At 41.7% G+C, this 14,417-nt stretch overlaps 1 protein-coding gene across 2 annotated transcripts in view; it reads left to right on the forward strand.

Moving 5' to 3' along the window:
• Nucleotides 1-14,417, forward strand: part of igsf21a (immunoglobin superfamily, member 21a) — a 241,920-nt gene that overhangs the window by 219,613 nt on the left and 7,890 nt on the right. Inside the window, exons 7-8 of one of the 2 annotated variants that reach the window (XM_080776203.1) lie at nucleotides 6,046-6,146; nucleotides 10,432-10,624. In XM_080776203.1, coding sequence (XP_080632329.1) covers nucleotides 6,046-6,146; nucleotides 10,432-10,624 — 294 coding nt within the window. The remainder of the gene's footprint in view (nucleotides 1-6,045; nucleotides 6,147-10,431; nucleotides 10,625-14,417) is intronic. The other variant, XM_080776202.1, reaches the window with a different exon arrangement.

Consider the following 14,417-nt stretch of genomic DNA (forward strand, 5'->3'; position numbering starts at 1 on the left):
TGCATGACATACAAATGGATGTGGGCCAGCGCTGGGCCTTAGAAGTCCCCTCTTCATATTGTGCTACACAATGCCAATAGCATGCAGTATAATAATTATGCTATGGCATTATGGCAGAGCTGGGTAGAGTTTTGAAATTAAATGGCAAAACAGCTTTGCTCCAACAAACATTAAGCAAAAGAAGGGTCAGTACATCAAGTACAATGTTTCGGCCAAACACTTTCTGTCTCTCTCTCTCTCTCTCTCTCTCTCTCTCTGTCTCTCTCTCTCTCTCTCAGCCCCACCACCTTTTGTCATGACAACACTACACACAATGACATGCACAAACACACGCATACACATGCAGGTGTGTGCGGACACGTGTACAGGAAAGGTAGGGACATACTCGTACAGTACTTGATGGACTGACTTTTATTTTATCTTAAAATTAAATCATGGCCCACCTAAACAATATCTATTGTTTATACAGAGGCTAGGTTCTTTGTTAACTTAAGTTTTCCTTTTTGTTTTGTTTACTTCTATATTTATGTGAATGAATGATTGATGATTTTATTTCCGTGTCTGACTGCCTTTCGCAGCCCATCCCTTACGGGATTATTCAGACACAATTTACAATACATTATAATATTTCCTGTGCCAACACGCTGACACCAAAATATTAAACAAAAATAAATATCACACAATGTATACATAACTCTGATTGAGAGTACATTCAACTAGTCCATTTTGTCAAGATAGAGACTAAAGTGGAGGAGGGAGAGAGAGAGAGACAGAGAGAGAGAGAGAGAGAGAAAGGAGCATTGTGATTCTTTACCCTGTTTATTGACTAGATACTTTATTGACTTTCCAAATCGCACTTGTAAGCCCGACTAAGTCGCTATGTACGAGAGTCTGCTAAATGCCGGAATTGTAATTGTATAGGCCTATCGCTTTTAAATCAAATAAATAACTATGTTTACTCATACAGTACTCAATAATAATGCAATCATTAAAAATAGTATAAACTAAGGCAGACTATAGAGTACTGTCAGAATTGTATTGTCAGAATTGTATTGAGAGGATGGCCCCTTGAGATGCAGCATCTCGTTTTAGAGGGGGTCCTATTATACATACAACTACACCATTACAGCAGTACTAAAGACACATAGGTGCATCATAACATACTGTACAAATACACAGGACATATACAGGTACAGTTAGCTTGCTCCCCTTCTCCCACAATGTCGGCATATAGTCTACAATGGTGGAGTAGTACTTGAGAAATAAATATTTTCCTCACTTCAAAAGAGAAACAGTTGATGGACGGGTAGAGTGAGCACAGGCTGCCATGTGTTTTTTTTTAACTGTTAGATCAATATGAAGTAAAGTTCCGGATCCATTGTGACACAGAGGTATTTAAATGAGTCCACTACTGAAGTCCACCATCCCCAGGGTAATCTTTTCCCATTAAAAATCCCATAGACATTTCTATATTTTTTAAATGAGCCTGGCGATTCTGTCAGGCTATAGGTGTCTCTATATCGTGTATGATATTTAGTTATATTCTATAGTATCTTTGTTTGGAGAAAATATAATGAATTCTGTTCTGTCCCCACTGAAGGATGGCACACTCTGTCAAAACATTTCTGAGACATTTTGTTGTCGGTGTGTTATTTAGTTTGTTTGATGAAATAATACTTGAAAACGTTACTCCCACAGAAATAAATGTATTGGTGAAACAAGAGTCATACGACAGAACCAAAGAATGTGTATTGAAATATACCGGGTAAAAATGCAAGTACCGGTATGCTTATATAATCTGCACAAATATACAGTACTTTACTTGAGTAAAAGTGAAGTACTGTATATTTAGTATTATGATTAAATGTACTGTAACTCAACTACCCATCTCTTATTATGCTACTGTACACCTCTATGAGCTCCAGGCGCAGAGCCTGAGTTTTTCGCCATCTTCCCAGTTTTTAATTTGTGAGCTGAGCAGTATATACTTTAATAATTGAAACCAATGCCTCTGTATTTACATAGAGCTTAAGGTGGGATTTATTTTTGTTTTCATTTATATTTGACAGCAGCTTCTAATAACAAAGGTAGAATTCTTTGAAAAGGGGTCTGGTGCCTATACGCAGATCCAACTCATATCACTGTCTGTGTCTTTGTCTGCTTGCTTGTGACAATTCATCTTTGAATTGGTGTAATGTGCATGCAAGTCATATAACGGTACTATGGGTAAGCAGATGCGTGTATGCATAATTTGCATCCACACGTGACGTGAATGTGTGCGCGCCGTGCACACCACATCTGTGTTCATTATCTGTGTTCACCTGTAGATCATTTCCATATTCATAGGATAGGATTCTCATTATATCTTCTGCTTTAGCACAGGCCAGCTAGTATGCTTGCTGTATAAAAGACTATAGATACAGAATTCGCTCAGCAGTTACGCCTTTCACACTAAACCTGATTTATAATTCCATCCATATTCCATATATATATTATATATAGCTGCAAGCAGCGATAAGACGGGGCCAAGCAATAAGAAAAATCACATCTATGTGAACTGAGCGGCAGTGGCGTGACATTTAGAGGGGCAGGTGCTCAAGTGAAAAAAGGGCACCTTGTGCAGCGCGTGGAACCGGCCGGTTACCTTATATTTATAGATTTTGGGGCCTAAATAATATATTGGAAGCTTTTTATCAAGAATTGATCAATGTCATCTTTGGCCAAACGAGGCAGGAGTTATGCCTGTTCAAATAAAAAATTTAAAACGGTTGCTATAGCGCCCCCTTTGGCCAATTGGAGTAAGACTGGTTTCAGCGCTATTCCTCTACCATACTTCATAATGTGACTGCATGTACAGTATGTATTAGGGGCAGAAGAAGAATTTTCATACTCACCGTTTGGCATAGCCCTCTACCATATTGCCAAGTTTTGCAAAAACCAACTGCACGGTTAAGCCAGAACTGCAATTTTTGGCGGAAGAAGGAGAAGAAAAATACAGACAAATATAATAAGGGACCAAAATGCCTTCGGGCTTGGCCCTTAAAAAGAATACAACATACCGGTACACAAGATACAGTAATCCTGGTTTGTAAAGTGAGTAAAATAAGATAAAGATTGTACATCTGCTATTTTTGCCAAATGACACCATCGTACAATGCAGTATAAGTTAAGCTTTGGCTCTTAGCGCCTCCCCAGTTTTTCCTTTCAATGCAAAATCAGCCAACCAGCTAATACAGCAGGTTGCCTTTGTCTACCTTCACATTTATCTCCAGCCACACAAGACTGTCATGCTGCGGGGCAGACCTGCTGGTGGTTTTGGCTCGGCATTAAAGCACACCCAGCGCTACCTGGGGACGTAAGTCGCTTTTGCAGGAGTCACGTCTGTGCGGTGACCCTTTCCTGAAGTGATAACTGTTCCTTCTTGTAAATTGGAGAGGGTGAGTCTCTGGGGCGACGGGCCTCATGTGGACCGTGGGCTCATTTTCTTGGCGAGGCCCCTCACCCACAGCGAGCACTGTGTTAAGGTCCCTCACATTGCATGGTGTCCCCAATCAAAGGTGGTGACGTAGGAACGCCAACTGTCGCTGTTGGAGGCTTTCCCAGAAATCAGCCATCATCCATCCCCAGCCATATGCCTCACAAGCTGCATGTGACGCGTTACACAAATATTTAAAAAATACCCATCCGTTTGTGTGTGTGTTGTGTAGGTGGTGCACTGATGGCGCCTGGCGTCATCAGTGACAAAATACTTGCACCTGACGTGTAGTCCATCTCCAGCATGGTGCACAATCAACTGCTCACTTTTTGTCTTTGGTGATTTTGCCAAAATGTAAATACTAATATAGAGCGGCAGTTTGCTTTGATTTAGCTGGAAATAAGTCCGTTTTCACTGTTAATTCATGTCACTGTTTTAGTGTTGAACATTTGCAATAACTCCAGCACTTAGACATCCACTCTGATTCAAAATATAAGTCTCTCTTGTTTTAGAGCCATTCCTCATTTATTTCCCTAGCACAGTCTATTGAATAGTTCTTACCACCAGATGTATTGGAATTTGTGCCAGGTACCTTGTTCTCCTAACTGCTGGTCTCTTGTAATGTCGCTGTCGAATAAACTTGAAGTTTATTTAGTCGATCTTGTAAGTCTGTGTCAGCTAAGTGCCCGGAATATAAAAGATAAATGTAATATCTCCATGGCTTTTGTTGCGCTTGCCTACTACTACTACTACTACTAATACTTGGTCTCTGCACTCCCCGAACCCACCTCACCCTGGGCCTTGCCCACTTTGACAGGCTGGAATGGCTTAGGGTTGATGACAGAGTACAGAATCTTGCAAGGGTCTGGTCCACAAGATTCGATACACCACCAAGATACCCATGTACCTGTCTAAATACTTCCTTAAAGTCCACACCCACAACAGAGGGAGTTCAACAAATCATATGCAACCCGATTCGGCACAAACAAGGAACTAAATTATTTTCGCTTCTATATGCCACCAAATTGTGGAACGCCCTACCAACAGTCATTTAGACATGCAAATCCCTTGACTCCTTCAAAACCGCTCTCAAAGGGCACCTACGGATGGCTGCAATTCGAAACTGGTTCCAGGAAAATCTGAATCCCCCCCCCACCCACCCACCCCTTTTTCCCCTCACTGTGTATGATTTATTTTCCCTTTTTACCTCCATTTATGATGATGTCCTGTTCTTTGGCTATATAGAACTGTATATTTGTACGTCTCTAAATGTTTTGATGAATTGAACAAGGTGGACCCTCTTGTAAACAAGTGTAGTGCTTTATTGGGTCGTCAGTTTTTGTATTGAGTTGTGCTTGATATGTACTGTAATTCTGCAAACTGTTAATACATACTTCAATCAATCAATCAATCAATCAATCAAAAAGCCTCTAACACCATGTAGGGAGACACGGCCACCTCAATTCAGGTCCGCTGCTGCCCTGGGAATCAAATATGGGAGATTTTCCTGTTTTCTTTTTTCCTGAAAGGATCCATAGACTTGATATATGTGAGCTGGGCACATTTTCAATCCCCTTTACAAATGTGATAACAGAACTCCTAATCCATTAGGCTGATGCAAGCCTGCAGTCAGGGGCTGGCTAAGACAAAAGGCTATGCTTCATTAGCCACAGCGGACAGTTTGTAGCTTGATTAATGGCTAAAAACGAAGGTCATTTATCTGTTTATTTATTTATGCTTTTAGTTTAACTCATCAATGTACACAAGCAGCCCGATGATTTATATTAAGAGTTTGAACCAAATTAATTGGGGAACTCATGGGTTGTGCATTCATAGCTGTTATTGATAAGAATGCCTTTAGCTTATATCTCTCTGTTGCTTTAACCCAATGTCTAACATATGGAATCACACGGTGTGTGATGTGGTTATCTGGGGGGCAATTGTTAATCAACTCAAACGATGCAGAACGAGTTTATGTAGGCCCAATTTAACCCCCCGGCACTCCCGGGAATCCATGGTACTTTTCTTGGTATAACTCTATACGCAATACTGTATATTTTGAGGTTTACCAGTGAAGGATGACTTACCATTTTATATCATTATAAAAATTAAAATCAGATGTATCTTTACACAGTATAACAACCGTCAGCAGCTTCATGGAATTGGCGAAACCCCCCCCCCCCCCATATCGCTTCAACCTTCCATTGTTTCAGAGGGTCCACACAGAAGCTATCTGGGGGCTGCTGTCTGCTCCAAGACAAGGGAATTAGTTCCCCGAGTGTTCCTTATCTCATTGCTTCCACACTCCACCCGGTGTGCTCCCATTCTCCTCCAGTAATGAGTATATACCCAATTTAGTCTCCTTTCTCTCCAAGGGGGAATAAATCCGCCACAGCCCTTTAGATGAAAGAACCTGCACGAATCCCTCGCCCCGCGCCCCATAACCTTAATTGACAGGAAATTGTATTTGTCTCTCTCCCTCCTCTAGTAACACAGGTGTCCAGTAAGGGTTCGCTCATTCTGATGGTTTTGGTTTGTGCCCCCCAACCCCCCTTTCTTCCCTTTTTCAGCCGCTCCTAAGGGCCCTAAACTTTTGATGTCCCCCTCGAGGGCAAAGGTAGGGGACACGGTGCGCATCACTGTGCAAGGATTCCAGGTAGGATCGCCTGGGGTAAGTGCATGGGGTCATGTGAAACCCAAGAGCCAAGTTCAGTGTTGGATAGGAGGAGTTATTTTTTATACCGACCATTCATACAGAATATACAATCGCTATATTCTGCTCAATCTGTTATGCATTCATGCCATTGGATATCTAATTAAATTGCAAATTATGTTTAACTTTCGAAATAGGAATTTTGAGTGAGCTGGAATGTAATATATAACCTGCCGTGCAGGTTGTAAGATATGGAACAAAAACAAAAAGTATATTCAAAGGATGTGTGTTCCTAGTTTGTACTCTACATGGCCTCAGGGCCTTATAACCAAATCCATTCCTTTATGAATAATTGAATTCTCTGGTGTTTCCATAGTATTATTTCTACGTCTGTCACTACTCTAAGCCGACAGGCATCCAGTCTATGCCAGCTAGTATGACTGCCCTGAAATTGCCTTTGTGCTGCAAATCATCAAAAAATAAATAAATGTCCCTATAAATAAATGTCCCTATAGTGTGTTCTGTTGATACTATCATACCGGATGATACTGATCTCTGTGGCGTAGTTGACACACTGACGTTGTTTATTGGAAAATGCTAATCCTGATTCTTAATGGTCCACGGCACAGATCATCTTTGTTAGTCTTCAGACACCGCTTCAGTAATCTCTAGCAGTGATGTGGTATGACAGGGGTTGATTCAGTTTCATTACCTCCAAAACAATGTGCCGTACCTGGTGCAGGCTGGACAGACAGACAGACAGACAGACAGACAGACAGACAGACAGTTTAGTTCCACCCTCTGACGTTTTTCTTATTCTTTGAAGAGTGTTAAGCATTCTTAGTATAAGGCCTGGGCCACTGATGTAGAGGTCCAGGCTCACCAGGCGCGTGCCGCGGGTTCGAATCCCGATCCCGACGGCCTTTTCTGCGTGTCACTCCCCATCTCTCAGTCTCTCCCCAAGTCCTCTCAGTGTACTCTACTATAAATAAAGGCATAAATGCCCCAAAACAAATACTAATAAAAAAGAATGGTTACTATAAACAGGCTTAGGAATCTCTCCTATCCTTCACTGGACAGAGGCTCTGGGTTTTCATAAGTAGATAAATTGATGTGTTTAATATGCATTATTATTGTACCTCTGTTTTCTCTCAGAAATGGTAGCATGCAGTTCATGTTGAACTTGATTCCAGTGTATTATGCCCCAGGTTAACCTTGTGGGAACGTAATTGCAAGGATATTGTGCTAAGTACATAATGAAAACTCTGATTACACTGTGCTGTTACACCATAGTAAGAGATGTTTTCATTATTTGACAGTATAATTGTGCATTTATAACAGTTTCTACTTGTAAACTAAACAGGTGAATGCACTGGAATTGGGTCATTGTAATGTAAAATTCTACTTAATGCATTATGCACGAGCATCCTGCAGTGTGTGTGTGTTGACTGAGCTGACTCACACGTGCATGCATGCACGCGTCGCGCGCACACGCACACACGCACACACACGCACACACAGTCACACACACACACACACACACACACACACACACACACACACACACACACAGTCACACACACAGAGAGAGATACTAAAAATAAATAAAGTCTATAGAGCTTTTTAAATTGGGCTCTGGTTAGGCCATTGGGGATATGTGACAGGAAGAAAGGAAGTTGGGCCCTTCATTGTGGTTGTGCATGTGTTTGTATGTATTTACCCTAACCTGACCTTTTGCTATCAAACTATCCCAGAACACCAAACTAATTTCACTACCGTCATTATCATGTTATTATGGCACTTAAAAAAGATTACACAATCCACTATACCCGTATAGTCACAAGAATGACACTCTGGCAAAACTTAGTCAATTAGGCCTATTGCATATATTATTATTATTATTATTATTATTATTATTATTACTATTACCCTTATTATTATGCTACTACTACAACACTACTGCCCCAACTCGTGCAATTACCATAGCCTACATTATCTCTGGACTCATGTGATGAATATGTATCATACCAATCGTTTATATTTCACACTGATTGGCTTTAATTGGCTTGTGAGGGGGCTAGAATTGTACAAAAATACATTTCATTAATCCCATGTTGAGGGGGCACAAAAGGTGCTTTCACTTCTACCCATAGGGGGTGCCACAAATGTGGAATGTTTAACTGCACCGTGTATGTCGCAGAAGTGATATTTGTCCCTCCGAGACAATGTTTTGCACCCTGTCCGTCCGTCCGTCCGTCCGTACCGCCGTCCGTCATTCCGTCCATGCGATTCCCGTGACATTTTACATACATTGCCACTAGGCAGAGGAAGAAATGCCACTTTAAAATGTTCACATCAGTCTCATGGTGGTGCCGATTTGTGTTTTAACTGCACTGTGTCACTGTGCCCACTCCCTAGAGGCAGAGGAAAAACCTTTGCCTGGGATTTTTCACATCTGCCTTTTATATCGCCAGCAGGAGACCGACTTTAAATACATTCTTTGATATTACTCATTAAGAGTTTATCCAACTTTCACACAAATCAGTACACATGATCATAGTCATGTGATGGATCTGTTTGATTTTTCATATTCCATCCTGATTGGCTAAGATTGACATCTAAAGCTTGGAGGAGTGGAAAATGCTGCAAATAATAAACGCAGCGTCCGATTCAAATTACACATTATCTCTATAATCAAATGATCAAGACGGATCCATCAGATTTGTCATATTATTACATTGAAATTGGCAAATTCCAAACATTGCTGTCCCACAATAAACCACCTGACCTGGCGGAGACCTGTGCAAAGTTTCACTGCACTTTTTCTAGTTCGCTCAGCGGAGCACCCCTTTCTAGTTTCAATCTGTTGCATCACATGACATGTTCCTCCAGAATAGATCACCTTGCTTTGTCTGAGCAGAATGTGGCCTTTGATTGCAAGTTGTATCATGTCAGTTGGCCCCCCCACCTGCAAGAGACAGACTAACTAACACATAGTTGTATCATGTCAGTTGGCCCCCTACCTTCAAGAGACTTGAGGAATACATACTAGGGAAATATGGGCACCATTTTTTGGGAAGACGCTAAACTGCCTAAACCTATAACCTTAACCTCACAGAACTAACCTAAACAAACGTATAGAATTTGTGGGGAAATGTTTTGGATGGGGGCAACAATCTTCTGAATGTAATACGCATGCCATCAGAAGTATTCCCATTTTGATGCCCACAGTTTCCTAGTACCCACTCTCCAGGGACACTCTGTCCGCCTGCTGGCCCGCCCGCCAGTCCATCCTCCCTTAAGCAAATTTTAATATAGGATTACAATTTACAATTTAGGCATTTAGCAGACACACAAAATATGGTAATACATCAAATACATAAAAATAGTCATCATGAATCATATGTAAGCTTAAGAACCTAACAGTGGTATACTCTATAACTACTGTATATAGAGTGCTACCGTACTACAATATTTGTCTTTGTAATGGAGTTTGTAGTGGAGTGAAAGTCATAAATATCCATTTCAATACAGCTATACACCAAGAAAAGTAAAGTACATGCACAAAATGTACCGTACCTACTATTAAGTAAATGTACTTTACTGTTAACCACGACACTTATTTTCAATTCAATGTGTCAAGTGCTCCCAATGTTCCAATGGAGTATGTTCCCCTTGAATAGACGTTGAGTGCCATAACCCCTCATTCTCTCTTTTCACTAAAAGATATCTTCAATAACACATATTCCAGCTTTTTTATTCTCAGAGTATCCAGTGGTGAAGCTGTGCCAGAATGTGGCATGTGTACAGTACATGGCGGAGTGTGTGGGGGCGTCTGGGCGATACTTATTCCTTAGATAACAACATTCAGCCTTTTATTAAGTTATCTTATGGAAGGGATATGTCTGCTCGCTGATATGAATGGAATACTTCTTCAAGAAGTTGGGTTTTTTTTTCAAATGCATGTCGATATGGGGACTCTCTGGAGGGCTCGAGAATGTGCTGAACAAAAAAAATAACTGAACAAAAAAAGAAAGCGAAAAGCTGATTATTAATGCATGCTGTTAACTCGCCGTTGCACTGGGGAGAGAAGAATCGAAGCTTGTATTATTCATGTTTCTTTTTCTCTTAATCTCTTGTTGGCGACAAGACGTTTCTCTGCCACTGCTGCCCTCTCACCCCCACTCCTCCTCTCCCCCATCTCTCTCTCTCTCTCTCTCTCTCTGTATCTCTCTCTCTCTCTGTGTCTCTCAACCTCCTTGCGTTCCTCTTGGTCTCCGTCCCACCTGTGTATCGTTGATAGAACGAGGTGTTCCCAGAGCCACTGTTCACCTGGACGCGGGTCGGGGGTCGTCTGCTGGACGGCAGCAACGAGAAAGAGGGGAGGGAGCTCATTCTGGAGAGAGTGCCGGCGGAGCTCAACGGCTCCATGTATCGCTGCACGGCCCAGAATCCTCTGGGCTCCACGGACACGCACACTCGCCTCATAGTCTTTGGTATGTCACTGAACACAATAACTTTCACCTTTATTTGTTTTGTTTGTTTGTTTGTTTATTCGTCCATTCATCCATTTATCCATTCATTTATTTAGTGAATATCATTCAATCCATTTTCTGAAACCACCACACCGTAGCACACAATCCTTCTATATTTGGCAAGATTGTCCTTTTATTTTCGTTGTCTTTTGTTTTACCGTACGTCCCACTTGTCTACCCACAAATTACCTACAACACTTACACAATTGCACAGTTGTCCATTTCTGAAAGAAAAAAATATATCTTTGGAAATAATATATTATAATGGGCATAGGCCCAATTAAAAATACTTAAGAAATTCAACTGGCCACTTATGCGATATGAATTATTAATACAACTAAGCATGTGATTAATAAGAAATTGAATTACTAATTGGTGCAACAATTCACTTCTTTTGAGGCTGATTATGAGTGAATAATGTGTTCTGCAGACTGCAGTGAGAGATTCACCAGCCGTCCCATTGTCATGTTGTTGTGCTGCTGTAATTGTCTCATCAAAGACACAGGACAGAATGAAATAATCTCTTGTGTTAGCAGTGTTAAACCTAATTTATCATTTGTCATACGACAGTATCTTGTGCCGAAAATACACGATCTATAAGGCTCATGCCATGCTACAATCTAGAATCTATCTATATCCACAGCCAATCTACAAGCGATGCGACACATTGTGAGCTTGCAGATCTGCAATTCTTGTCACGTGTCACGGCCATGATGTATTGTATAAATAAAGCAGTGGAAAATCACTTCTTTAGCCATGGATTTGGTATTTATCTTATATGTCTGTATATCAGACACTTGTCTTGTGTCTGTCTGGTCTCTTGTCCGTGTTTAAAACACTTCTGATGCCTAGGACGTCCATAGGGTTTCATTAGCGGTTTCGAGTTAAAATCAACCGATAATCACCAGTAGGTTACTTATCAAGACGATCTTATCGGCCTACTGCGCGTGCTGGGAGCCTACTGAGAACGACAACCCACCTCATACCCTATAACCTAAACACAACCGCAAGCACGGAGCAGTGCAGTCACTTCTGTGTTTCCTAATCGCAGCCTGTAGGCTCCCAGACTACGTGCAGTAAGATCGTTGATTATCGGTTGATCACATTCGAAGCGGGTGGTTTCATCCCCCTTTAGCCTTGGATCAATCATAGATGTATTTTATCGAGTTTTTAGCTTACGTATCATCTACTGTATGATGGTCTTGGTCTGCAACCCCAAATTGTCACTGGACATCCGCACGGAAAGCCTGTACTTCTCCGTACATGATATAAAGTGATATAAAGTGCTGACTGCATGGATGTTAACCTGACATACAGAAACCCTGCTGCATGTGTATTAGCCCATATTTTTCAATAGATATGCGCTTTAATCCCGTCTTTGTCGGATTCTGTCGGAGGTTAATTCCCTGCATTCCTCAATGGGCGGTAGTATTGAAAAATACGGACTAATACAATGCACAAAGGTTCCGAATGCCGAGTTAACATCGGGGCAACGGGGCAAGCACTTAATATTTTGCATTAGTGCATGATGAGAAATACTGACTTGGTGAAAGTCGAGGTCACTCTGGGGTGTGCAGCTCAAGGCTGTCATACTGTAGATATGCAAATGTCAAAATCAATAACATACATCGATCTTGATCCAAGAGATGTTCTTTCTTATTATTATGCAGAATAACACAACAATATCCAATTCATGAACTATACGTTTTGGCAGGCCACGTCTAGTTCTTTGAGCTGACATAATTTGCCATTACAATTACAGTTTGGACATTTACTGTTACAGTCCCTCTTATCCAGAATGACTTATACTGTACAAGGTCGAGATCAGAGTAAATGGCATGAACCCCTGTCAACTAACTGATAAATTACACGAGTAGAGTGCAAAGAGAATAATGTAGTGCTTCAAAGAAAGGATACCAGTTAAATATCAAACCTAGAATCTATGTAAAGGATACCAGTTAAACATCAAACCTAGAATCTATGTAAAGGATACCAGTTAAACATCAAACCTAGAATCTATGTAAAGGATACCAGTTAAACATCAAACCTAGAATCTATGTAAAGGATACCAGTTAAACATCAAACCTAGAATCTATGTAAAGGATACCAGTTAAACATCAAACCTAGAATCTATGTAAAGTAAACATTCCTCTCGTTATAACATTATGGCATTGAAACACACGCACACGGAAGCACATGCATGCATTTGTCCATTATTTAAAGATGGAGTGCCATGATTTTTGTATTTTTTCCTGTTTATGAGGTGACAGCACTTCATTAGACCCCTTAGTGTAGTTGTTATGTGCTATGATGTCTTCCCTTCCCTGTATTTAGGGTTTCTTCCTGGAGGCTGAAACCTTGACAGTCAAACGTGCCAATGAAAAAAACTGTGATATAGTCACGTCACAATATCATCCCCTCCCCTAACCCCTCCCCTTTATCATACAACAACAACTGTCGTGCAGCTTCAGTTCACCACCTATCACCACCCACCAGGCAAACCAGGCATACTTGATGAAGCTAAGATACTTGTAAGATCTTAATTTTCGGGCCTGTTAAGAACTCTAGTTTTCGCCGGCTGCCGGCTCCCATGGGAAAATGGGGAAATGCACGATCGGTCGCAATCAATACATGCACAAATTGATTGGGTGGGGCATAATATGAGCACACCTTGGAGAAAACTGCCACGACAGGACGGTGTTGTGAGTCATTTTGCTAGGAGGAGTGCTAAATGTTCTGTTTAACACTTCCAGTGCACCCTCAGGTATCATCGGCTGTGTGCCTAGCATGGCCCATCTGTCTGTCTTTCTCCGCTCACGCTTAAGGGAAGTGAATGGTGATTACATTGACCGCCACCCCACCCCCCCAGCGGCCTTGAGATGATACACCTCTATCTCTCCCAGGGAGGAGAAGAGGAAGATGGAGAGAGAGAGTGAGAGACAGAGTGCAGGGAGGAGGGGGCGCTCACTTGACAGATTGTTTGGTATACTTCATACATCATCGGAAATAATAGAGTATAATGACGGCTTGCTATTGAGGCTCTCTAGATGCTCGGAGAATAGTGTTCATGTCTTGATGATGTTCATCTTTAGCCACCTTCAGTGATAATACCTTCATGATTACCGCAAAGTGAGACGGCTGTAGGGAGGCAGGCAGTGACACACACTCACTCACCTCCATGCGTTTAGCACACGCATACGCGCATGGACCTGTGTATAAATGTGAGATAAATGTGTATGCGCATAAATATGGATAATTCACACAGCCATGAACATCTTGTACAGTATACGCTGTCACACACAGCCCCCCCCCCCCCCCCCCACACACACACACGCACACACACACACACACACACACACACACACACACACACACACACACACACACACACACACACACACACACACAGGTATTCCGCTCAATCAGAGCAGCGTTAGACAAATAAAGGCATTCATTCATTTGTAACACTGAGAATGTACAAATGGAGGACTCCCCTGTGTGCTACTCTTTTGCACCAACCTGCTCACATCTTTGTAAAGGGGCTGCATGCAGTCTCTAAAGCACTGAAAGCAGTCAGACCAAATATAAGCCGAGTGAGTGGGGTGCTGCTAATACCCTCCAAGACTTCGTGCTCTCCACCAAGACCTAGAAAACATATTGTCAGAGCCCACAGTATCGGCTGCACTACTTATTAGAGAATGTAGTTCCGTTTCTCTTTTCTCCCCCCACACTGCCTCCCTCTCGCTACGGCTGT

This window comes from Protomyctophum bolini (assembly GCF_963924005.1).
Source record: "Protomyctophum bolini genome assembly, chromosome: 2".
Taxonomy (NCBI): domain Eukaryota; kingdom Metazoa; phylum Chordata; class Actinopteri; order Myctophiformes; family Myctophidae; genus Protomyctophum; species Protomyctophum bolini.